At 41.1% G+C, this 27,386-nt stretch overlaps 1 protein-coding gene across 2 annotated transcripts in view; it reads left to right on the top strand.

Moving 5' to 3' along the window:
- Positions 1-27,386, top strand: part of SLC7A14 (solute carrier family 7 member 14) — a 123,252-nt gene that overhangs the window by 47,965 nt on the left and 47,901 nt on the right. For both annotated transcript variants that reach the window (XM_021068226.1, NM_001243461.1), the window contains one exon: positions 14,737-15,192. In XM_021068226.1, coding sequence (XP_020923885.1) covers positions 14,889-15,192 — 304 coding nt within the window. In that variant the 5' untranslated portion in view covers positions 14,737-14,888. The remainder of the gene's footprint in view (positions 1-14,736; positions 15,193-27,386) is intronic.

Raw genomic sequence — 27,386 nt, 5'->3', positions numbered from 1 at the left:
TGAGTTTAATCATTTATAAAATCTGAGGTTTATATTAAATGATTTCTGAGGGTTTGTGTTCTTTGATTTTGTGTGCAAAGGGTATTCAACAAAGGAAGTCATTGTCTGTTGTAACAGATGTCTCAAGAGATCAGGGATTATTACAAACTGCTATTGTAAATGATACCTTGTATAAAGAAATATTTTATGCCAAATACTATTTTTAGCACTATGGAAAAATCTTCATTCTACAAACATTTATCAATTACCTACTGTTTGCTAGTCCATGCTGTGATCTCTGGGGATTAAGCAAAGAACAAAACAGACAAATATGTACCTTCAAGGAGTTTACAGTCTGGAGAGAAGATAAAGACAATGAAAACATGAATAAATAAATGTCAAATAGAGATATCTTATACAAAAATAAATAAATAGATGGATAGATAGACAGATAGATAGATAAACAGACAGACAGATGATAGAACTTGAGAGAAAGAGTCTGAAAGACCAGGGCTACTTTTAGCCCAGGTGGTCCCAGAGGGACTCCTGTGCAGAGATGACATTTCAGCTGAGATCAGAATCAAAAGAGAGTCATGCAAAGATCTGAGGAGGAGATTCCACATAGGGGAAACAAGTGCAAAGGTCCTGAAGAGTTTAGTGTGTTTCAAGAACAGAGAGGAAGTCACTGTGGCTGAACCTAAAGAGAGGGTAGCCGGCAATGAACTCTGAGAAGAAGTGGACCCTAGATGGCTTAGGGCCCTGAGGCCATTTAGGGAATTTGGATTTCATTTTCTTTCCAAAACAAAACCATTTGGAGGGTTTAAGGAAATCCAAGCCTCCAAATGTATAACAATTGGTGGCAAGACACAATTTAAAATATGCTGATTTGGAGTCTCCTAGGAAATCAGAGAAGAGGAGGCCCAAGTGGTTAACACATTTAACGACAGATGGGATATGAGCTAAAATGAATAGGAAACATGAAAATGCGGATAGTTTAGTGGGAAAGGTGGGGAAAACAACAAGGAAAATGGCTAACAAGTAAAATCACTGTAGTCAGGTGGGAGACGTGCTGTACCACACTGGACAGTCATTTCATGTCACGACTGTCTTCCGGCCAGCCTGGGAGCTCTAAGAACAAGGGGTCATCTTCTTCCTCTTTCCATCTGTGCATCATGCACACACAGTGCCAGACATTTAGTAGGTGTTCTGAACCCACTAAAGCAGATAATGTGTACTGAGAACAGTGCTACCAAGCATAGAAGGAGGATTGGTATATAGAGTCAGGCTTTGTTGAGAAATGAAAGTTCATGAAGCATGTATAAAAACCTACATCGATAGGCTGATCTCACCTTTTGAGACGGACCATATTCTACCTATGGAATGTGCACCTCTCAATAAACCTGCTTTCATCTTAAAAAAAAAAAAAACACCTACCTATATCTATAAAATTAAGATTCTGTCCACTTGTCTGTTTATTGCTGTATCACATAGAAATGGCCATTATTAAAATGTGGAGGGTCTGCTTGAAATCACCTGACTTAAAATGCAGACCCTTTAGAATAGCAGAAATTTCCTTTGGGGGCACTGGAAGGGATCTTAGAGATAGACGGCCAGCCTCCAGAATAACCAAATCAAAGTACAAAGAGGCCTGGGTGTGAATAGGGAACACAAAAACAGTTTCAAATATGAGCTCCAAACCCAAAGGTACAAAGTCAATTCTCCAAATTGCAGTTAGGAATTTGTGAGGGAGCTTCTCATGTGGGCTAAGCTTTTCCTGTTAGCATATCCAGGAAGAGACGCTTCAGGGATGTATCTACTTAAGGATTTTCCTGAACAATGCTAAGGGAGCCAGCTGGCTAATAATGAAAAGCATTTAGCAGACTCCTGCTTCTCCAAATTGCAATGAGGAAAACCCCACTGAAGCCAAGACACTAGGAAGAGTTTTGAGGAACATTACACATCCTTTTACTTTCCCTCAGCTCCTTTAAAGGAACATTACCACATAGACAACTAGGTAAATGTCTCACTCTCCTTTGGGGATCATCCCCAGCCTGACAAGACAGAAAGATCATACAAAGAAAATGTAGGCAGCTCTGTTCACCTTCTTAAATATGGAGCAGTGGAAAGAGCACCGGTGTGATGTCAGAGGGAGGAAAGGGGGAGGGTGACAAAGAGAGGAGGGTGACATTGGGCCGTGACAGCTTCTCTGACCGGGGTGTTGGGGGAGAAAGTGGTATCTCAGTGATGGAAAAACAGGATCTCTGAACAAGTTTCCCTCCCTTCTGCCCTAAGCAGACACCAGACATTCTCTTGAGAGTGTTTTCACAACAGTTTCTGCCAAATACATACAGATAATATTCTCAACCCCTGAAGTGTTGTTGACAAACAGGGAAGCAGAATGGGAAATTTTTAAGCCAAAATATTGTCCCAAACTAGGTAAAGATCAATTAGCCCCATAAGGCTGAAAAAAAATTTTGAAGATTAGTTTATTTCAGGCAAATAAAGTTAAAATGACTTATTATTTTGTTCTACATGGTGTTGGAAGCAGATTAATTTTGGATCTACACTGATCATTAAAGAAAATCGATCTTTATACCTTTACAGAATTAATTGTGGAAGTACAGGAATGAGTAAAATAAAGTCTCTTTACATTTATATCTTAGATGTATAAATTTCTGATCGTTTCAGAAAAAAAAAAAGCTTCAAAAGCAAAATGCAATTGCTCTGCCTAGTATATAGCAAACACTCAGTGATATAAGTTATATTCTCATCACAACTATTCACATCCTCCTTTAAAAAAGTATACAATCTCACCTTTGCCATATGAATCACTTGGCTTCTATGGGAGGAACATACTACATACCCCATTAACTTTTGGTCCTGATCACTTGACTTACTTTTAGCCAATGGAAAGTTTGTGGAAATGCCATTTTCAAGCCGAAGCAGAAGAGGCACTGCACTTTTCGCCAGTCCCTTATTCTTGGCCTGTGCCAGAAAAGAACAGCATAGGTCAGGTAGGGATTGCTCCTTTAGCATGAATCCCAGGATAAGAAGACACATGGAGACTCATAGTTCAGACTGAGGAAAAGACCTGAAGTCAATCCAAAGCCTGAAGTAGAGTCATAGCAAGAGATAGATGTCATTACAGATGGCCAACAGGCACATGAAAAGAGGCTCAACATCACTAATTAGTAAAGAAATGCAAATTAAAACTACAATGAGGTACCACTTCACACTTTGTCATCATCAAAAAGTCTACAAACAAATGCTGGAGAGGATGTGGAGAAAAGGGAACCCTCCTACAATGCACTGTTGGTGGGAATATAAATTGGTGTAGCCTCTATGAACAGTCTGGAGGTTCCTTAAAAAATGAAAAACAGAGTTACCATATCATCCAGCAATCCCATTTCTGAGCATATAACTGGAAAAGCTGAAAACTCTAATTCAAAAAAGGTACATGCACCTCACTGGGAGTATGAGATTAGTTATTTATCATTCAGAATGGATAAACAACAAGGTCATACTATATAGCACAGGGAACTATATTCAATCTCCGGGGATAAACCATGATGGAAAATAATGTTTAAAAAATTGTATTTGTATGATTGAGTCACTTTGCTGCACAGCAGAAATTGGTACAACATTGTAAATCAACTGTACTTTAATAAGACAAAAACAAAAAACACCACCAACAAAGAAAAAAACATAAGATACATGTACCCCAATGTTCATCACAACACTGCTTACAATGGCCAAAACATGGAAGCAACCTAAGTATCCACTGACAAATGAATGGATAAAGAAGATGGGGGGTGTGTATTATATATACATGTATATACACACACATACAGCCATAAAAAAGAATGAAATAATGTCATCTGCAGCAACACAGATGGACGAAGAGATTATCATATTAAGTGAAGTAAGTCAGACAAAGACAAATATTGTATGATATCACATATATGTGGAATCTAAACAAATAATACAAATGAACTTGTTTACAAAACAGAAACAGTCTCACAGACATGAAAAAACAAACTTATTGTTTCCAAAGGGGAAAAAGGTGGAGACAGATAAATTAGGAGTTTGGGATTAACAGATACACACTAATATATATAAAATAAATAAACAATAAAGACCTTCCGTATAGCATAGGGAATTATACTCAATATATTATAATAACTTCTAATGGAAAAGAATCTGAAAAAGAGTATATATATATATATATATATACAATGTAAATGAGCTAACACATTGGTAAGGAAAGTGGTAGGTGACCAAGAAATACTTGAAATGGGTCTTTTCAATCAAACACTTAGCAAAGACTTAATAGGAATGACTGGCAATCTGAAAATCAGGAACTCTGGGTTTAAAACCAATTGTACATCTGAGTGAATTTGTCAGGCACCAGCATTGTATGACTTAGGAGGTGCATGCGCGCGTGCGCATGCGCACACACACACACGTGCACACACACATACACAGCCAGACCTATCAAAAACATTTCCCTTACCACTCTGTTATGGTCCAAAAACAACAACCATGATAAACTGCAGCCTGCTCAAGAAGTGCAAATCAGAATGTGATTGTTGTAGAAGCTGTACCATGTGAGACATTGCTGATCACTGAAGAAATTGAAGATGTTTAGTCTGAGGAAGATAAGACTCCTAGAGATATGTTAGTTGCCTTCAAAAACTTGAAAACTTTTCTATAAACAGATTAGCCCTAAACTGTATAGCTACAGAGAACAAAACTAGGAACAACAGGAGAAATTTGCCAGGACATAGATATCAATTCAGTTTGCTAGGGTGTTCTGTTTGGATAGCACAGACTGTGGGATCCACATATACCTGACCTGTATCTGGCCACCCCACGTAAAATCATAGTCACTGACAGGCAAGTGACTCCACAATTAGGGTACAAACATGGAGCCAAAACTGGCAAGCTTGGAAGAAACAGAAGAGCAACAAAGGCCAGGACCTCAGCTGAGAATCTGCCATCAAAGACTGACTGCTTGAGCCACAGAAAACCACAGGCATGAAGGTCAGAAGGAGGTTGTGCTTTCAGGGATAGAGTGGTGACTGTAGGTGAACCTCCCAATGTTGTGTGTTCATTTGGAGTGGGAAAGTCAATGGTGTAAAGGAATGAGAAGAGATGTAACATCCAAAGGCCCAAGCAAATCTGCTAAGGATCCCCTTTAGATAACAAAACACAGGAAAGGAGACCCTTCCCTACAAGTATGAGAAAGGCAAGCAAGAATGTATAGAAGTGAAATACCAGGATGTACGGTCTGCAGCTGGAGAATCCAGGGGAGTTTCAGCAGAGAAGAGCCCTGGGTAAGGGCTGGGAAGCAAGCCAAGGGTCCTCTGGGAGCTGCCTAAGGAGGTAGGAGGGGATGTCAGCAACAGGGGACAAAAAGACCTGGTCAGCAGCCAGAGCAGGGTGACGCTAGTGGGCTACCACTTCCTGGCACTCACGTATGCCAGGCAATGTGCTAAAAGCTCCACACACGTTAAACTCCTTGACTTCTCATCATTGCTCTGTGAGCTAGTTAGTGCCCTTATTATCCCATTTTATAGATGGCAAACCTGAAACAGAGAGGCTTTGCCCAAAGTCTCTTAGATAGTAAGGGCAGAGCCAGAGTTTGAAACCAGAGAACATGGCTCCTGAATTAGGTCCTTAACCAGGAGCCAAGGAGGAACTGAGCCCAGAAGAGGAGAAGCAGCAAGGCTGGCAGAAAGGAGGGTGAGCTGGGAGGGGCCTCAGAAGGCCCCTCTGAACCCTGCAGGTGCCAGGACAGGCTCATCAAACCCAGCACCTTTTACTCTAACTGTAACCTTCTTTTGCCTGACAACACTGATTAGAAGAATTCTGTCACAATCCTAAGTGTCCAGCCATGTGAAGGGTCTGCTTCCATCAGGCAAGGTTCCCCACTGCTCCAGATGTCCCAGCAAAGGCTGGACGTCCACTAATGGGGAGTGTTGGGAAGGGATTTTTGTAATCCCTTAGTGGATATGCAAAATCAAGCAGGAATGATTTGAAGCTGTTCACTATTTTGTTAGCCTTCGTTTCCTTCCTCTCCTCGCCTTCAAAGGCAGGCTCCAACCTAATTCAATAATCCTACCTAATCAGTGAACTTCCAGACCATAACTATTTTCATCCTCACATAAACCTGCTCTTACCATCATTACGCTTGCAATCCACCGAACCCTCAAGCATGCTGGCAAACACCACAGCGATGACTCCCTTCTCCCAGAGTCCCTGCAAGCCTCCCTTAGTTATAGCTGTGAAGTATTTTGAGAAACCTGAATTAAAGTGCTAGAGAAAGCACAACACACTTTTATTGCTCATCTTGGAAAGACAACAGCAATGAGCTTCCAAAACTCTCTTTGATTAACATAATCTAGGGGTAATGAATATGGATATTGTCAGCAGTCACTTAGAAGCATGTTTTCCTTTGTACGTTTTGTTCTCTCCAGTAAATTTCCAACCAAGAAGGAGAATGCCCGAAGCCCATTTGTATTAATAAAGCAAGCACTCAGAGGAATTACATGCAGGCAAGAGAGCCAGGAAGGAATTCTCACCACCTTCAACCTTTATTCTTGTTGATTCTCTATGTTTTCACCACAATTTCTAATTATCAAATAGAAGCTGTCACCTCCCTATACAGCCTGGCTCTTTTCTCAATGTTCTGGTGACAGTTTCTGATGAAGGGCCAATCAGGACAAATATCCAAAAGGGTGTCTCTCCAGACAGCACAGCATTCACAGTCACTGCCTGCAGAAGCCAGCTGCCAAGAGGCCCAGTTACTTGCCCAGGAAGAGAAACAGGAAGTTCGCATCAGACTTGGAGCCCCATGTGAAAAATGAAAATGGGTCAGTCATGGTTCTCCAGAGAAAGAGCACCAATAGGATTTATACAGATATATATGAGAGGATTTCTTGTAGGAATTGGCTCACATGTTACGGAGACTGAGAAATCCCATGATCAGCTGTCTTCAAGCTGGAGAACCAGGAAGGCAGGTGGTGTCATTCAGTCTGAGCCTGAAGGCCTGAGAATTATTGGGAGGGGCCAGTGGTACTGAATCCCCATCTGAGTCTGAAAGTTCAAGAGCCAGAAGCACCAATGCCTGAGGAGAGAGTAAGGGGACATCCTAGCTCCAGCCAAATCAGTGAAGTTACCCTTCCTCTGCCCTTAGCAAATAGCATGAAGGGATCTTTGCTCAGCCCACCAACTCAAATTCTAATCTCTTCTGGAGACACCCTCACAAACACACCCAGAAATAATATTTTACCAGGTATGTGACATTCCTTAGCCCAGGTTACATAAAATGGTTACATAAAATTAACCATCACAGGCAGTGTCTGGTTTTCTACACCAGCACTTTAGTCATTACTCACAGGGCAGTGGCCCCTAAGCCCTGCAGTGCTAGAACCACCTGGGGAGCTTTAAGGAATGAATCCCTATATCTAAGCCACACCTCAGACCAATTAAACTGGGGTTTCTGGGGTTGGGGCCAGGCACCAGTGTCCTGAAAGATCCCCTGGTAATTCCACTGTGCAGCCAGGTTGGAGATGCATGGCTGCCCTCAGCAGCAGGTACACACCCCACTCCCCTTTGCACATCCATCTGGGATTGACTAATCACAGGGCTTCAGTCTTCAGTTAACTGTGCAGCAGTTACAATGAGCTTTTAAAATGTAAATCCTACCATGTGGCCCACCTGAATAAAACCTTCCACTGGCTTCTCATGGCTCTTAGAATAAATGCAAGCCCCTTGTCTTGGCTTGCACGACCCTCAGTGGTCTGACCCTGCACACCTCATGAAGGAGAGCCAGGAGTAAGAGGTTTGCAAGTGGGCCAATGGCCAGCTCTGCCCTTTTGGGAAGTTACTGGACCTCTCCCAGTCTCCTCTGCCTCATAATCCAATGACTGGTGTCCTTACAAAAAGAGGAAATTTGGCTACAGAGCCACACTCAGGGAGAGTAAGATGTGAAAATGAAAGCAGACATCAGGGTGATGAATCTACAAGCAAGGGAACACCAAGGACTGCAAGCAAACCACCAGAAGCTAGGAATGAGCTCTATTCCTCGAAGCAACCAACCTGCTGACTCCATCCTACTCTAGTATGAGTTCCTCTTTTTTAAAAACATCTTTTATCCTTAGATGTATACATTGCAATTACAGTTTTTTTCCCCCACCCTTTCTTCTGTTGCAACATGAGTATCTAGACATAGTTCTCAATGCTATTCAGCAGGATCTCCTTGTAAATCTATTCTAGGTTGTGTCTGATACCTGACCCCCTTGCTGTACAGTGGGAAAATAAAATAAAAATAAATAAATAAATAAAAACATCTTTTAAAATATTTTAAAATATTTTTAAAAATATTTAAAAGGAACCTCATAGCCCTCAAAAGGAAGCAACCCTGCTGACTCCTCATAGCTCTCAAAAGGAACCAACCCTGCTGACTCCATCCAACTCCAGTACGAGCTCATCTTTTTTAAAAATATCTTTTCATTAAAGTATAGTTTATTTACAATGTTGTGCCAATTTCTGCTGAACAGCAAAGTGACTCGGTCACACACACACACACACAATTTTTAAAATATTATTTTCCATCATAGTCTATCCCAGGAGACTGGATATAGTTTTTTGTGCTATACAGTAGGACCTTATTGTCTAGCCATTCTAAATGTAACAGTTTGCATCTATTTAACCCCAAACTCCCAGTCCATCCCACTCCCTCCACCCTCCTCCTTGGAAACCACGAATCTGTTCTTCATGTCTGTGAGTCTGTTTCTGTTTTGTAGATAGGTTCATTTATGCCATATTTTAGATTCCACATACAAGTGATAGCATATGGTATTCTTCTCTTTCTGACTTACTTCACTTAGTATGATAATCTCTAGTTGCATTAATGTTGCTGAAAATGGAATTGTTTTGTTTATTTTTATAGCTGAGTTGTATTCCATTATATATATATATGTACCACATATTAATCCATTCACCTGTCAATGGACATTTAGGTTGTTTCCATGTTTTGGCTATTGTGAATAGTGCAGCAATAAACATAGGAGTGCAGATATCTTTTCAAGTTAAATTTTTTTCCAAATATATGCCCAAGAATGGGGTTGCTGAATCATATGATAGTTCCATATTGTTTTCTGAGGAACCTCCATATTATTTTCCATAGTGGTTGTACCAATTTACATTCCCTTTTCTCCACACCCTTTCCAGCATCTGTTATTTGTAGACTTCTTAATGATGACCATTCTGACTGATGTGAGGTGGTACCTCACTGTAGTTTTGGTCTGCATTTCTCTAATCATCAGTAATGTTAAGGATCTCTTCATGTGCCTACTGGCCATCTCTATGTCTTCTTTGGAGAAATGTCTATTTAGGTCTTCTTCCCATTTTTCGATTGCCTTGTTAGTTTTTTTCTTGTTGAGTTGTATGAGTTGTTTGTATATTTTGGAGATTAAACCCTCGTTGGTTGCCCCTTTTGCAGCTTTTTTCTCCAATTCCATAGGCTGTCTTTTCTTTTCTTTTCTTTTTTAATGGTTTCCTTTGCTGTGCAAAAGCTTGAAAGTTTGATTAGGTCCCGGTTGTTTATTTTTGTTTTTATTTCTATTGCCTTAGTAGACTGACCTAAGAAAACATTTTTGTGGTTTATGTCAGCGAATGTTTTGCCTATATTCTCTTCTAGGAGTTTTATGGTGTCATGCCTTATGTTTAAAGTCTTTAAGCCATTTTGAGTTTATTTTTGGCATGGTGTGAGAGTGCGTTCTAGTTTCATTGATTCACATTCAGCTGTCCAGTTTTCCCAGCACCACTTGCTGAAGAGACTGTCTTTTTCCCATTTTTATATTCTTGCCTTTGTCAAATATTAATTGACCATAGGTGTCTGGGTTTATCTCCAGGCTCTCCATTCTGTTCCACTGATCCATATGTCTGTTTTTATACTAGCAACACACTGTCTTGATTACTGTAGCTTTGTAATATTGTCTGAGGTCCAGGAGAGTTATGCCTCCTACTTTGGGTTTTTTTCCTCAGGATTTCTCTGGAAATTCTGGGTCTTTTACGGATCCATATAAATTTCTGGATTATTTGTTCCAGTTCTGTGAGAAATGTCATGGGTAATTTGATAGGGATCACATTAAATCTATAGATTGCTTTGGGTAGTATGGTTCTTTTAACAATACTAATTCCTCCTTCCAATCTAGGAGCATAGGATATCTTTCCATTTCTTTGAATCCTTTTTAATTCCTTTTATTAATGTTTTATAGTTCTCCATGTATAAATCTTTCACCTTCTTGGTCAATTTATTCTGAGGTATTTTATTTTGGGGGTGTGATTTTAAAAGGTAATTTTTATATTCCTTTTCTAATATTTCATTGTTAGTACACAGAAATGCAACTGATTCCTGAATGTTAATCATGTATGTTGCTGAAAATTTACTTTGCTGAATTCGTTTATTAATTTGAATAATTAGGGTTTTCCATATATCATGTCATTTGCATATAGTGACAATATTACCTTTTCTAATTTGGATACCTTTTATTTCTTTTGCTTTGTTTTGTTTGTCTGATTGCTATGACTAGGACTTTCAACACTATGCTGAATAAAAGTGGTGAGAGTGGGCATTCTCGTCTTGTTCCAGATTTTAGCAGCAAGGCTTTCAGCTTTTCTTCACTGAGTTATTATATTGGCTGTGGGTTTCTCATAAATGGCTTTTATTATGTTGAGATAAATTCCCTCTACACCCATTTTGGTAAGAGTTTTTAATCATGAATGGATATTGAATTTTGTCAAATGCTTTTTCTGTATCTATTGAGATGATCGTGTGGTTTTTGACTTTTGTTAATGTGGTGTATGACACAGATTGATCTGCATATGTTGAACCATCCTTGTGAACTTGGAATGAATCCCACTTGGTCATGGTATGTGATCTTTTTTATGTGTTGTTGGATTTGGTTTGCTAAAAATTTTGCTGACAATTTTAGCATCTATATTCATCAAAGATATTGGCCTATAATTTTCTTTTTTGGTAATGTCTTTGGTTTTGGTATTAGAGTAATGGGGGCTTTATAGGATATCTTTGGGAGTGTTCCTTCTTCTTCAGTCTTTTGGAAGAATTTAAGAAGAATCAGTTTAAATTCTCATTTGTATGCTTGGTAGAATTCACCTGCGAAGCCATCTGGTCCTGGACTTTTGTTTGTAAGGAGTTTTCTTTTTTTTTTAATCACATATTCACTTTCATTTCTAGTGATTGGTCTGTTTAAATGCTCTGTTTCTTCTTGATTCAGTTTTGGTGGGCTGTATGTCTCTAGAAAGCTGTCCATTTCTTCTAGGTTGCAAATATGTTGCCATATAATTGTTCTATTCTCTTATTTTTTTGTATTTCTGCAGTACCCATTGAGATGTCTCTTTTTTCGTTTATTATTTTGTTTGTTTAGGTTCTCTCTCTTTTCTTTTTTTTTTTTTTTTTTTTTTTTGTCTTTTTGCTATTTCTTTGGGCCACTCCCGTGGCATATGGAGGTTCCCAGGGTAGGGGTCTAATCGGAGCTGTAGCCACTGGCCTATGCCACAGCCACAGCAATGCGGGATCCGAGCCGAGTCTGCAACCTACACCACAGCTCAGGGCAACGCCAGATCCTTAACCCACTGAGCAAGGGCAGGGACCGAACCCGCAACCTCATGGTTCCTAGTCGGATTTGTTAACCACTGTGCTCTTTTCTTTTTGATGAGTCTGGCCAGAGGTTTGCCAATTTTGTTTACTCTTTCAAAGAAGCAGCTCTTGGTTTTACTGATTTTTTCCTATTTTTTTTAATCTTTATTTTATTGATTTCCTCTCTGATCTTTATGAGTCCCTTCATTCTGCTGACTTTAGGTTTTGTTTGTTCTTCTTTTTCTAATTCTTTTAGGTTGTAGGTTATGTTGCTGATTCGAGATTTTTATTTTTCTTTTTTTCTTTTTTTTTTTTTTGAGGAAGGCCTGTATCACTGTGAACTTCCCTCTAAGAACTGCTTTTACAGCATCCCACTATGACTTCATCTTAATTAGCTATATCTGCCGTGACTCTTTTTCCAAATAAGGTCATATTCTGAGGTGCTGAAGGTTAGAGGCTTCAACATATAAATTTTGAGAGGATATAATTCAACCCATACCATACCCCTTATCCCTCTCTAGAACAATCTGGTTTTATTTTTCTACCTATGTACTGACTTGTCCTGTCTTTCCTCACTGAATGTTATTGTTTACATTGTCTGATTTTTCTACAATGGCCATGCTATACCTTTGTATTAAGAACAATAATAAAAGGCAGGTTTTTCAGAAAAGAAAAAAAAAAACTTTCTCCCTTGCATTGTGATTTGGGTATCTATCATCTCTTATTCTAGACTAGAAGTTCCATGAGAGTAGGGGCCATGTCTTTGCATCCCTGAACCTAACACCAGGCCTGGCACACAAAAGGTGCTCAGTACATACCAGTGGGTTTAAATTAAATGGATATGTACACTGATTTCCCCACAAGAGCTCAATAACTCAAGTAAAGCAGTTGTTTTTGCAGCCGTCCTGGTATACATTTTCTCACAGATCTGAAAAATCTTTTTTTTTTAAATGCTGACATCTAGGCTTTTGAATGACTCTGACATATACAATGGCACTATCCAACTGTATTAATATTTAAGATGTTGTCAAGAATTAACACATAGCATGAAGCAAGTGCTGTCAAATCTAGGAAGAAATTAAACCAATAGGTCCAATCGTTGTGAACCAAACTGCCACATTTCACCTAATTAGGTCACGTTTGCAAAGCCTTTAGAAGCAGACAAGTGTTACATTAAGTGTTAAGTAGTATTAATTAATAATATTGGTATATTTCATGGGCTGGTACTTTCTGTAAATGTAAATGCCCTAGGCTTATCAGCATAGTACTTCAAATCAATGTTCCAGCTGTACTTTAAAAATTCTTTACAGAATTTTATAAAGTTTCTGGCTTCCAAAGAAAGTAGCTTCATTTTGGCATTTTCTAACCTGACAAAATTTCAGAAATCATCTAATACAATAATTCTCAAGTCTATCAGTCCCAACACCTCTTCTTTTGTAATAAATGTTTTGACACACCCCTCTTTAATATCCTAAAGCAAAATTCATGGGTAACCTGCCTGTAACATATTTCAGTATGTAAACTCAGGCAATTACCAATGAAGTCATCAGATGCTTGCACTATATGAAAAATCAGTGTAAATGTGCCAGTTTCAAATGGCAGGCTCTAACAGGTGGAGATGTAGCACCATGGATTATACTGAAAGGGGGCCTTGGTTTTCTTAAGTTCCAAACTAAAGAATTTACAATCTTCCTTCAGTTTATTCTATAATTGCCTTTCTGGAAAAATCACGATACTTGTATATTAAAAGCATCCAAAATAGTCTCATGCACTTATATGTAAAACAGAGTTAGGTTTTAGGCTCAGATCATAATAGCCAGAATTTTCATCCACAAGAATGTCCAATGAGGAGTTCCCAATGTAGCTCAGCAGCTCAAGGACCCAACATTGTCTCTGTGAGGATGTGGGTTCAATCCCTGGTCTCACTCAGTGGGTTAAGGATCCAGAGTGTGGGGGGGAAAAAAAAGGTATACATGTAAGAGTAATTTGATCCCCATGCCGTATAGTGGGAAAAATAAAAATAAAAAATAAATTTTAAAAAATCCAAAAAAAAGGATCCAGAGTGGCTCTGGCATAGGCTAGCAGCTACAGTTCCAATTCAACCCTTAGCCCAGGAACTTCCATGTGCCACAGGTGCAGCCATAAAAGGAAAAAAAAAAAAAAAAGAATGTCCAATGAGATATCTGAGAGTAATATGACACCATCCCACACATTAAGCATCTCTGGGGCCTAGTCACCAAATGCCATGAACACTCCCCCAACCCAAACCTTGGAGAACAAAAAAATTCTCAAAACATTTTTCATTTCATTTGAGAGCAAAGTTCTAAGACAATCCCATGGGGTAGCACTGCCCTCTTGAGAGTCATAGATCAAATTTTTATTTATTTATTTATTTATTTATTTATCTTTTCTAGGGCCGCACTCGCGGCACATGGATGTTCCCAGGCTAGGGGTCTAATTGGAGCTGTAGCCACCAGCCTACGCCACAGCCATAGCAACACAGGATCTGAGCCTCATCTGCAACCTACACCACAGCTCAGGGCAACGCCAGATCCTTAACCCACTGAGCAAGGCCAGGGATTGAACCCGCACCCTCATGGTTCCTAGTCAGGTTCGTTAACCACTGCGCCACGACAGAAACTCCCCCCAGTTTTATACCCTTATGTAAAAAATGAGGATCTGTCCAAAGAATATGTCCACAAATCACAGACCAAGCCTTGGCAGAGCCAGGTAGGAAGCACTTAAGAGTTTGACAGAGAGCATTTTCCACATGCCAGGCATTGTCTTAAGCTCTTTATTATCCCATTACGCTGCTGAAACTAAAGCAGAGAGAAGTAGCTTACCCACGGCCCCAGAGCCATAAGTGGCAGAGCCCTGACTCAGACCATCCTTTTCCAAACAACTAGGCAACACAGTGCTGACCACAGATGGTCAAGGACACAAAGGGGGAAATGCAACCTTCCTGAGATACAAATACACAGGATAGATCAGTCCTATCAATTCAGTACACTGACCTCCACTCATGCCTCCAAGTCATGGTTTATATCTCACTTGGTCTCATCTTCCTCTTTCTTGTGTTTTTCCTGCAGACATTCATGCCCAAGAGAAGGCTGCTTTGGGTCCCTCTGGACCTTTCTTAAACGAGAGATCCCTGTTCGCTAGATGAGTTCCAGAAACATCCACTAAGGCTCCTGTATACTCTTCCATCAATTGACCTTCACCACAACCTGTATCGCTCAGGATGAGTGGCTTCCTTACCTCCCTGGACCCACGGAGAGTGCAGTGGGGGGCTGCCTGGTATGCAATGTACTCCAGGATCCTGCGCACCAAACCAGTGGAGTCCATGCTGGAGGGAACTGGGACAACCACAGCACATGGCACCAAGCTAGCCCAGGTGCTCACCACCATGGACCTCATCTCACTTGGTGTTGGCAGCTGCGTGGGCACTGGGATGTACGTGGTGTCTGGCCTGGTGGCCAAGGAAATGGCAGGACCTGGTGTCATCGTGTCCTTCATCATTGCAGCCCTCGCGTCCATATTATCAGGTAGGTGTCTTGGTGCAGGTGAAGGTCTGTGGAGTGCATGCTTGCTGACAAATGACTGTTCTCCCCACTCTTCTATTGTATTAGTGGTGAGATATAAGAAGCAGTAGAAAAGTGGTTATCATGCTCCTTCTTTGCCTGGACTACCAGGGAGTTCAGCATTGAGTTTTGCTCAATTGTAGTAGCTTCCTTTTCTTTGCTTTTTCAATCTGAATAATTATACTGGCGCCTAGCCATTGCCCAACTTCTCACTCCCTGTCATGTCCTAATGGCTCTATTTTTATTCTAACTTTCCCTTTCATGAGAAGATAGGCCAATCCCTTTGTAGGGGGTGGATGTAGCCAGAATATAAATAATAAATAATGGATAAGCAAAGTAGCAAAATGACAAGTGTAAATCTATGATTGGGATTTGATGAGCCTCAAACTGGCATTGTGAGCTCCAAGCAGGAGGAAACAAAGCTAGGAAATATAAAGCCATTGCGATAATCACAAAGCACCATCTGTCACAAGCAGTTCAACAGACTGACACTCTGCAAAGGTAGCTCAGCTAGTGCTTCCCTCTCCTTGAGAAAGAATCATAAAACTCATTGGTTTTTTTTTTTTTAATTAGGTACCATGACTTACACATTAATAGTTTGTGAAACAACTCTCCTATTTCCTTTTCCCCTTACCTCCTCTTGAGTTGCAGTTCACAGTATCTTCCCAGATGCCAGGAAGGAAGGGATCTGGCATGCCAGGGATGGGTCAGTGAACAACTTGAAAAAAAAAGAGAAGGAAAACTTCCTGTTTCTTGGTGGTTATACTACAAAAGCATGAGGCTTTGCTGAATTTAGGGGTGGCAGATCATGTAGGTCAACTCATGTACTGGCAGTGAATGTCGTGGCCTCTTCAAATGTTCCTGCAGAAGCAGGAATGCTATTTTACATCCAGAGTTCTGTGTGATAATACATGCCATTGCAAGAAAAATTCTGCGTTAGTATCATACATCCAGACTAAGTAGTCTTCACCCATGTGGGCTGCACAGACTAGGGTTGTGCAACCAGAAATGCACTGGTTTATATTTGACATTTAATTGAATGAGGAAAATATTTCCAGATTGATTTTACTTATCTCCTGTCATAGCTTATACCCTTGTTGGTTTTACCACTATCTTTTCCTGAAGTCATTCTCTGATATTCATGAATATTCTAATTATTGAGAATAATTCTGGCATAATAGAGGATTTTTTCTTATAGATGAAAATAAATTATTCACATGAATAAATTTTGTGGATGCTTGAAATTCTATTAACCTGATTGCAATCATTTTCAAACTTCTTTGGCAAATAAATTATTTGGGGGAAGGTGCCAGATTCTTACTCACCATTAATTTTATAAATCTAAAAATGTTAGCATGAAGAACAGAATAGCAATGGTAGGACAAAAGGCAGACATATAACCAAGGGGTCCTACAAGGGGCACAGGGCAGGTAGCTGAGAGTCCTGTCCAGCAAATTCAGACTGCACGGTCTCCTCTAGATCCCATCCTATTGTAGTCTGGTCCACAGACAATTCTCACAGATCAGTCACACATATGCTATCCTTCATGGTGCTACATTACATTTAGAAATTAAAACAAGGCACGGTCACAGGCTAGAAGCCCGCCTCCCTGACACCACGCTCATGGGTGCTGCTATATAGGTAACCTAGGCTGGAGCTATGGTGGGAGTATTTATACCACAGAAATTGGAAAATGCTATAAATCAGAGTTTATTTATTTGTTGTTTGTTTTCAGAGAGTCGTTAAACACTTACCAGCACTTCACTGGCCCAGATCCACCAAAGGCCCTGGTACTGGTCAGTAACTGAGGCCTTCACCATTGCACCAGACATCAAAAGAAAACCCTGCTTCTCCTCCAGTTAGGGATGCCCTTCTCTGCATATGGTCTCATCTGTAACACTTCTCAACACTTTGTAACTGGCTCATGGCCAACTGAGGCCAGCCAGAATCCTCTTAGAGCCCTCAGCCAGGCCAGGACCAAAATAACTGTGCCAAAGTTAGCATATTTATATCAAATTTCTTCAACCAGGCCTCTCACTCTATGATCCTTTGTCACTAAACCAAAGAAAGTCCCCCTCGACCATTTTCTTTCCACTCCCATAATCATCTCCGTACTGCCTCTCCCTGGATCCATCTTCTCACTGCTTCTCCTTATCACAGCAACCATGGTCTCCTCTATCCTCACACTTTTTAATACATGGTCCTTTTCTCCTCTGGCCTTAAGTAGAAGCTGGCTCAAGCTTGAGAACACAGTTGCCCTGCTGCCCAGTCTGGAGAGGCTGCCATTCTCATGCTCCTCACCCATTCACAGGGTCAGGAGGTTCTGCCTCCCGCTGCCCCTTCCAGATCCCTGTCCTTCCCTGTCACACCAAAGCTCCACCTCTGCCTAGCTCTGCCATCTTTGGCAAGTTACTTAATCTCCCAAAGCTTGCAAAGTTCTATTTTCCTCATCTGCAAAATAAAAATAATAGTGCTTAACTCTGGTGTTGTTGTGGAGTAAATGTGAAAATACATGCAAAGCTCTTGGCACAATGCTTGTCAGTGGCAAGCGTCCATTAAAATCCATCTTCCTGGTGTTAGTGTCCCCTGGCCTGCGATGTCCCCTGATCTCCTTACCTCCCAGTCAATTTGCTCTCACCCTGTACCTCCCCAACCCAGCATCTACCATGACCCTAGGCAATTTGAACATCCAGGTGGATAAACCCATCCATCACCCGAGCCCAGACATAACTGGACACTGGCATGCCCACAGCCCTCACCACCACTGGTGTCACATCAGCCACCACTCTCCTGGCCATATCCTGGCACTGTCATCACCTAGAACTGCTTTGTCTCAAGAACCTTAAACTAAAACCCCACTCTTGGACCATTCCCTCATTCCCTCACTGCTATCATAATTTGCTTCTAATATTTATCAAGAATTCTCTAAGCCCCTTGACTTACTTATGCAACACTTCACCTCAAAAACTACCCAGAAAAGTCTACCCCAGAATCTTTGCCTTTCCAAGTCTGCACCTGGTAAAAGGGCCCCTGAGAAAGGTCACACAGCCCCGCAGAGGAGCTTACCACAGAGTTATGATTTCCAGTCTCGCTCAGCTGAGCCCAGGAGTTCTTCCATTTGCCCTTTATCAAATCTTCTCAATTACTTTTTTGCACTTTCACTGTTCTTTTCAAGTCCCACTCAATTCACAGGTCTTCACTTAGAGCTGATCCTTTGTTCCTTGAAGATATCTGCCATGTACAATGTTTCTACAACACCTGGCACAAAGTGCCTAATAAGTGGTTATTATTATTTTGTTTCTGTATTAGGAGCTTGCCATACATTATCACATTTAACACTCATAATGCCTCTTCTAGGTACGTTTTATTATCTCCAGTTTTGCATATGAGGAAACTGAGGTTTAAATAACAGAACCTAGATTCAAATTTGTTATGCAAGCAACATTTTTCAACCCTTTCTATGAATTTAAACTACTTGGGAAACTTGTTTCTGAATAATGGGTTGGGAGAGGGGAGGGGAGGCTTTATAAGTTGTAATTACACACAATAACAGTGACCATTTTAAACATACAATTCTATGAGTTTTGACCAATACACACAATTGTGTAACCTCCCCTAAAATCAAGATACAGAAGAGTTCCATCATCCCCAAATAATTCCTTTATGTTATATCTCTTTGTGATTTTTTTCCCCTCAACACACCCCCAACCTTGGAAACCACTGATCTGTTTTCTTTCTTTTTTTTTTTTGCTTTTTAGGGCCTCACTCACAGCATATGGAGGTTCTCAGGCTAGGGGTCAAATCAGAGCTGTAGCCGCTGTCCAACGCTGCCACAACCACAGCAACGCCAGATCCTAGCCACGTCTGCATCCTACACCACAGCTCACGGCAATGCTGAGTCCTTAACACACTGAGTGAGGCCAGGGATCAAACCTGCGTCCTCATGGATACTAGTTGGGTTCATCTGCTGTGCCACAGTGGGAACTCCTGATCTGTTTTCTATTTCTATCCTTGCCTTTTCCAGAATCTCACATAAATGGAATCATTCCATATCCCTTTTGAGTTCATTTTTTTTACTTAGTATGATGCATCTAAGATTCAGTTAGGTTGTGTATCCATTGTATGGATACTCCACAGTTTGTTTATTCATTTACTAGTTGAATGACAATTGGGTTGTTTCCAGACCAGGGCCATTGTGAATAAAGCCATTATAAGTATTAATGTACTTTTTCAGGTTTTTGTGTGAACACAAGTTGCCATATCTCTTGATTAAGTACCTAGAAGTGGAATTGCTGGGTTGCATTGCAAGTGTATATTTAACTTTATAATAAATTGCCAAGCTTTTTTCCAAAGTGGCAATATTATTTTTTATTTTCACCAGCTATGCATGAGAGTTCCAGTTGCTCTATTCCTCCTCAGCACTGAGAATTATCAGGTGTTATTTTTTGTGGTTGTTTTGTTTGTTTGCCATTTTAAAAAGGTATATAGTGATATTTCAATATGGTTTTAATTTGCACTTCCCTAATTATGAATATTTCAAGCATCTTTTCATGTATTTATTTGCCATGCATATATATTCTTTGGTAAAGTATTTGTTCACATCTTTTCTGCATTATTTAATTGGAGTCTTCATTTTCTTATTAACGTTTAAGAGTTCTTTATATATTTTGGATACAAGCCCTTTATTAGATTTGCAGTTTTGCAAATATTTTCTCAGTTTGCAATTCATTTTAACATTTTCTTTTAATTTCTCTTTTTCTTTTTATAAAAGTAATGCTCAGGCTCCACCTCTAGAGATTCTAATTCAATTGACCTGGGGTAGAGCCCAGGGGTCAGCAGTTTTTTAAAGTTCCCCAGGGAATTCTAATATGCAGCCAGGGTTAAGAACGCCTCCATTGTGGGAACCAGGACCTACCCCTGGAACAGCCATGACCTATGAGAAGTGGACACATATGTTAAGATAGAAACTACTTGGCCAGTGGATTCTTAAGAGAGTTTGCCCTGTAGAATCATCCCCTATGCCATGCAAATCAGCTTATAACATAAAACAAATGTGACTAAGAGAAAGAGCCACTTTCTCTATAATTTCATAAGACCCGAAGTTATAATGACTTCCTAGATGCCTCCTAGCATTCCTTCCCCAACACCATCACTGCCCACAACCCTATCCCGGGTGGAGGGGCACTTATCAGAGGAAGCAGCTTGTGCTGTAACCTTTACCCTTTGTTGGGGTCTTATCTACACTTGAACAGCTCAGCAGCCCAAAACCAGACCTCATGCCCAAGCCAAACCTTAAAAACCCTTTCATATATTTCAGATTGTATAAACCAGATAGGGGAAATAGCTTTTCCTTCCTGGTTCCCACCTACAGCGTTATTGAGAGATGAGGGATGGAAGCAGGATGGTTTATAGAGATTCAGCTAACTTGGGATGAAACACAAAGCAAAGCCTCCATGCCAGTGATATCTGGCCATTCAAAGCTATCTGCCCCAAGAGGTTCCCATGAACACAAGTGGGGAAAGAAAACTCGTTTATTTCTAGTTCTTTTCATATTAATAAAATTGAACCTCAAACAGAATATATAGGTCAGAATGACTCCAAAGCTCATGTACTTTCTACTATAACCCTTTCAGCCCATATCGCAGGTGATTTGGATAAAGATTAAATGGCAGTTTGCACACACAGTATCAGCCCCCCGCCTGGTGCACAATACCACTAATTTTGATCATCTGCCCATAAGAAATAGTTGCAAAAATCTAGTAAGATATGATTCAGGAAAGCTGTATTGGGTCTCCACCATATGCTAGTCCTAGGGCAGTAACAAAAATAAGAAATTGGAGTTCCCATCGTGGTGCAGTGGTTAACGAATCCGACTAGGAACCATGAGGGTGCAGGTTCAATCCCTGGCCTCACTCAGTGGGTTAAGGATCAGGCATTGCTGTGAGCTGTGGTGTAGGTTGCAGATGTGGCTCAGATCCCACATTGCTGTGGCTCTGATGTAGGCCAGTGCCTACGGCTCCAATTAGACCCTAGCCTGGGAATCTCCATATGCCGTGGGAGTGGCCCTAGAGAAAGGCAAAAAAAAAATTTTTTTTTAATTAAAAAAAATAAGAAATTGTCTTTACTCTAAAGAATACATCACTTGGAGTTCCCGTCATGGCTCAGCAGAAGCAAATTGGACTAGGAACCATGAGGTGGCAGGTTCAATCCCTGGCCTCACTGAGTGGGTTAAGGATCTGGCTGTGAGCTTTGGTGTGGATGGCAGATGCAGCTCGGATCTGGCGTTTCTGTGACTCCAGCATAGGCCAGCAGCTGTAGCTCTGATTAGACCCCTAGCCTGGGAACCTCCATGTACTGCGGGTGTGGCCCTAAAAGGACAGAAGCCAAAAAAAAAAAAAAAAAGAATACATCATTTACTGGCTTTATCTCCACTGATGAAGACAAACACTAAACCTGATAAGTAATTATGACAGTAATAGTAATAATAGTAGTAATGGTAGCAGCAGCAGCTACCATTTATTGAGCACTTACTATGTACTGAAAGAGTTCTAACTGCTTTAAACATTAATTTACTCAATCTTCACAACAACCCTATGTGGCAAGTGGTTATCTTCATATTAAAGATGAGAAAAAGGAGGCTTCTGAAAAGTTTGATAATTTGCTTAAAGTTTACTCCATTCCATGTTTCATTTGCTTCTGCCCTTTTCTTCACTTCATCAACCAACTAGATGATACCCCACTCTCTCCTGTCCTCCAAATAACAGCAAGTTAAGGCTGTATGTGCAGTGAACTTCATGGAAAGTTTGGGCCAGAGAAGAGAGGTATAATGCAGTCCATGCTAGCAGACAGCAAGCTTACAACTGAAAAGAGGATGTTCTAATTCTCCCTGCCTTTAGAGGATGTCCACCAACCTTCTTTTCTTCTTGACGCCATCCTCCAGCCCCACTGATGGGCAGCCTTTCTCCTCCAAACTCACCTTATACTCCTTAGCCTACTCAAATCAAGCCCTAAAATCCTTGTCCATATCTTATCCAGAGTGGTCTGCACATCTCTCTATCTCCCTTCGAGTTCATCCTGGCCATTCTCCAAAGACTATCATCCCTTAACCAAAATGGTCCACCAAGGTCATTCATTTAAACAAAGTGGGTTCTAGAGGAAGGATTTAGGAGCCTGGGCAGGAAGGCTAGCTCTCATTCTGTAGTCATTGAGAAGCTCAGTGGCATGACCAAATCTGTATTTTAGTAATGCAGTGAGGAGAAATAGAGGTAGGGAGTCTGGTTGTAAGCATATTGCTTAGAACATGCCAGAGATTATGAGGCCTTAGGCTCTGATATGGAGGTTGACAAGAAGCCTAGGATGGAGAGGATCTGGACATGGCTGGATGAGGAAATGTGAAGATAAATGCTCTTTCTAGCCAAGAAAAGACACATAATAAATGAGAACGTTTTTGAGATAATGTCATTAGAATAATGGATTTATCATACCATCCCGGTGACAGAAAGCAAAAGGAGAAACAGAAAACTCTAGTAAAGAGGACCCCCCCCCATAGAACACAAGGATAGTAAATTAATCTTTGTGTTCAAAATACTGCAAACCGTATGATATCACTCATACGCAGAATCTAAAATGTGGCACAAATGGACCTACCTACAAAACAGAAACAGATTCACAGACACAGAGAACAGACTTGTGGTTGCCAAGAGGGGCGGGAAGTTTGGGGTCAGTAGATGCAAATTATTCCATTTAGAATGGATACGCAATGAGGTCCTGCTGTATGGTATAGGAAACTCTATCCAATTTCCTGCTATAAACCATAATGGAAAGGAATATTAAAAGAATGTATATATGTTTATAACAGAAGGTTTCAGCAAAGTCTCTCCATTCCAGTGATCATCTAAGGCTGGATTTTCATGACTGAGGAAGAGCTGTAAGTATTTAGGGTCTATTTAGATAGTCTGATGAGTTTCCTTGTTTTATTTTTCAGAACAAACCATTTTCTCTCTTCAAATTGAAAGCAGACTTGAGAGGCAACCACCAAGAGGGTTGGTCCTTTTGCAACCTATTTTCAGTGATCTAAGATCACTCATTCATGCCAAAAGCTTGCATTTATTTGTTCCCCCAAACATATGAGAACTGCTCTTAACTGGAGGGATGAGAGGTTGAAATCTTTCTTTTTTTTTAATTTTTTTAACTTTTTTTTTTTTGCTTTTTGGGCCACACTCACAGCATAGGGAGGTTCCCAGGCTAGGGATCCAATCGGAGCTACAGATGTCAGCCTATGCCACAGGTGCAGCAACATAGGATCCTAGTTGCATCTGCAACCCACACCACAGCTCACAGCAACACCGGATCCTTAACCCACTGAACGAGGCCAGGGATCGAATCTGCATGGTTCCTAGTCGGATTCATTTCTGCTGCGCCACAACGGGAACTCCAGAGGTTGAAATCTTAATAATGATGGTAGGTTTGAAAAATCTCTGAGAGATAAGTTTGTAAATGCTCAATACATTATTATTGTTGTTCTCATTATTATTAGGCCAATACTGTGCCCTACACTCATGCATATACACCCTCCCTGATTAGTGATAGTACTGTTCCCACTGTCTGACGGATCATAATAACCAAGGACTGAAAAAATGTCTGGCACTAGCTAAACACCAGCTGCATAATCCATCCTGCAACAAATCCTACAAAATAAGTACCACTGTCAGATTCATTTTGCAGATGATAAAACTGAGGCTCAGAGAGGTTGGGTGACCTGTCCAGGACCACAGAGCAGTCAGCAGAAAAAGGCAAGCCTAAATCCAATTCTGCCTTCTCCAGAGACTGCTATCCCCATGTTGCTTCATGCAGATACACTCTTCAAAATTTTAAAACTTGCCAGAGAGAACTGAATGAATCAAGGAAACTCTCACGGTTACTGGAGTTTTCAAAAGAGCCTGTAGCTCACTCTATTCTATTGATTAGAAGAGCATTTTTCTAGATCAAAACTTCTGCAACCTGGGTCATAAAAATGACTTCTAAGCTCAGTGCCTTTCTGTCACCTGTCACCTGGAGAAGGGGGTTGTAAAGTGCATGTAGCTCTTCTATGTGGGGCTGGATTGACAGCCCTGTAGGAAGGATGTCAGTTACCAGTTCAGAAAAGGTGAGCGCAATTTAATAGAAATTTGTAAGTTTCTCAAACTGCTGATTGTGAAAATGAGTTTCCTCCAGAAAACCTGGGCTTCTTTTATGTCTTCTCCAGCATCTGCTGGAGTGGACAGTGCAGACCAAGACCACTCAGCACAGCTGTGGGAGGGACTGCTGCCTGCTCTGGGCTCAGCATGGTAGAGGTGCTGCAAAAGACAGGAAAGAACTGAGACAAAAGGCTCAGCATCAATGCAAAGAAATAAGCAGACTGTGAGCACTGCAAGAGACAAAGGGCCTGGATCAGAAGTCAGGGCTTCTGGGATCTAGTTCTAGCCCTGTCCTGCAGCAGCTTGGGACTCTGGAGCAAGTCACTTACATCTCTCAACCTCAGCTTCCCCCTCTGCAAAATGAAGAGTTTAGATTAGACTGCCTTACAAGTTAGGGTGAAAAAGAACCCAGGGAGGGGAAAGATTTGTAAAGTCCCTTTTAAAGAAAGGGGAAATGAAAGGGAGGGAGGGAGGTAAAAATGGTAGGCGTTTGTATCCCAGCAGAGAGGAGAACTAGAAAGACCGTACGCACTGTAACAAAATTCCCACACCCAGAAGAGTCTCTCTCTATTTAGAGTCTCTCCTAAATCCTGAGTCTCTGGCCCTGCTCTGCCCTCCTACACGTTGGCCCAGTTTGGAAAAAAGTTAAGATGACTCCTCTCGTATGAGGGGTTTCTTGTGTCTCTGGGAAGGTCCTCCACTGAGAGCAGGTCTAGGCCCATGAGAGAGTCTCTGGGTCTCACTCTCCTGGGCATCCACTGAGAACCCAGTCTGCCCCAGCGGAACCTTGTCAAATGGACTGAGGAGGCCCTACAAGACCTCAAATGTGTTCTCTTAGCATTCGCTTTTAATCCTGCCCATTAAATTTTCAAGGCCAGGGGGTGGTGGCCTGCTCCCCTCACAGAAGCTTCTTAGACTCTCATCTCTGTCAGTGTCACTTTCTTCTGCTTTAGAAATGGCGCACTCCCTACTCCTAGAAAGAGAGGAGATGGAAGATTTTTAACTGGCTGTCACTTCAGTGCCTGCTTTCCTTGCCTTTCTGCGCAACGCTTTTTGGTCCAGTCACCAGATGCATCTGGACGAGGGGCAGTTGGCCTCATAAAGAAAGGCTGAGTGAGGAAATGAGAACTTTCTCTTAACCCTCACAATTTCTAACTGGACTTGTAGAAAAGAACAAATATTTCTAGATGAAAGATTAAGAACCTAGAAAGAAATGTTTCCAGGTTCTGATTTAGAAGTGAATCAAGCACACATAGAGCTTGGTCTAGACTCTAGGTGATCTCCCTGACAATGCTGAGTTTCTAAAACTATCAGCCAACAATACTCACTTCTAGTCTTTTTCATCCCACCTGCAAGAAAAAGGCTCTTGCATAAACACTCCAAAAGCTACTGTTAGGTAAAGCTGTCTGAGATTCCTTTTCCCCAACTGCAATAATAACCACAGCTTCCACTGGAGGAATGCCTGATAGATGCTAAGACCTATGACAACCTGCAGTGTAGGCAACATCATCACCATTTTCCAGGTGGAGAAACTAAGGCTCAGTGAATCAGGTACTTGCTCAAGGCCACAGTTAGTAATAATTCTAGCTGTCATTTAGTTAAGCACTTGCTGTGCGCCAGGCACTGGAAAAATTCACCTGTGTGCATTATCTCATTGGATTGGCGTAAGGGCTCTCTGGGTCTCTCTTCAGAGGCTGTGTGGCTCCTATGACACCTCACAGCTTCTTAAAGCAAACAGGGGCTGCTCATGAAGGCCCCAGCTCTCCCTCGCAGCTTACCTGAGCATCAGATGAGGAACCACGTACAACGTGCCTAGTGTAGGTACTGTCACCGAACATACACCTTTCCCCTTTGTAACATCTTTTCCCCTCCAAGGCTGCCTTGATGTTAACCTGGGGTCACCTATATAAAAAGGTTAGGAGTAGAAAAAAGGGCACTTCTAGCCCACCTGCCACCTCTGGAACGAAGGGGAACCAATCTGGGCCAGAAAATGAGCTCAGGGAATAGCTAACTCTGTAGATTCTTTAGGTGAAAGCAACCACATGAACATTATCTTTATTTTATCTTTATTATCATTTGATAAAGCAATAAAATAAAATAATATACACTAATGATGATACTAACAGTGGCATGATCAGACAATTATAATACTGGAATTCATCACATTATGGAAACAACCTCCAACAACCTCTAAAATATTTTCAGAGAGGGAGATCTAGACAAGAGAGTAAACAGATAGTCTGGTCCCAATTAATCAATAAATTTTAAACTTTCTTGACCTATTTGGGGGGTCACTTCTTTGACTGTGAGGACAGCTTCTTTCCTTCCTGTTTCTATATTGATGTATTGGTACTATAGGCTGGGGAACCTTCCAGGTCTCTATTTCCTACGCAAATTTAATTGAAGGCCTATCAGGTTCAGTAAGTAAGAGTGTTGCCCACCCTCTGATTAAAAGTGCTGCCTATCCCCTAAACACGGGCTCTTACTGTCCACCTGGAGCCCGCTTTGGCAGAAAAATTACAAGTCTCTTCTCAGACACAAAGAAACAGGCGTTTCCCAGACAAATTGCTTTTCTTCCAGACGCATTTATAAAAATAGCCTGGGCTTCACTGACAGGTGATGGAATGACCAAGGTTATTCAGGTAGAAGAGTCAGTCGAGGTGGAAGGAAGAGAGAGACTGATGGATTACTCCCTGAGGGGGGAAAAAAAACCCATACTTTTCTTGGTTGATCAAGAGCACTGGGAAGAGGACATTGGTGCAGGACCACAGCATCCTACCACATTCGACACAGGGCAGAATAGATGTTTCTCAGGATCCAGCAACCTGCTTCTCAGGGAGGACAGTGGCAGTGGAGGTACTTCATTACCACCATCTAGAATTCAGTGCTGCAGAGAAAACAAATGTTTCCAGGAGAATTCACACTCTTATTTCTGTCTAAGGTTCTGTGATTATAAGCAGTACTAGCAACCATGGCAATATA

Source organism: Sus scrofa, chromosome 13 (assembly GCF_000003025.6).
Source record: "Sus scrofa isolate TJ Tabasco breed Duroc chromosome 13, Sscrofa11.1, whole genome shotgun sequence".
In the NCBI taxonomy this organism is placed as follows: Eukaryota; Metazoa; Chordata; class Mammalia; order Artiodactyla; family Suidae; genus Sus; species Sus scrofa.
This window is presented reverse-complemented; position numbering and strand designations above follow the sequence as displayed.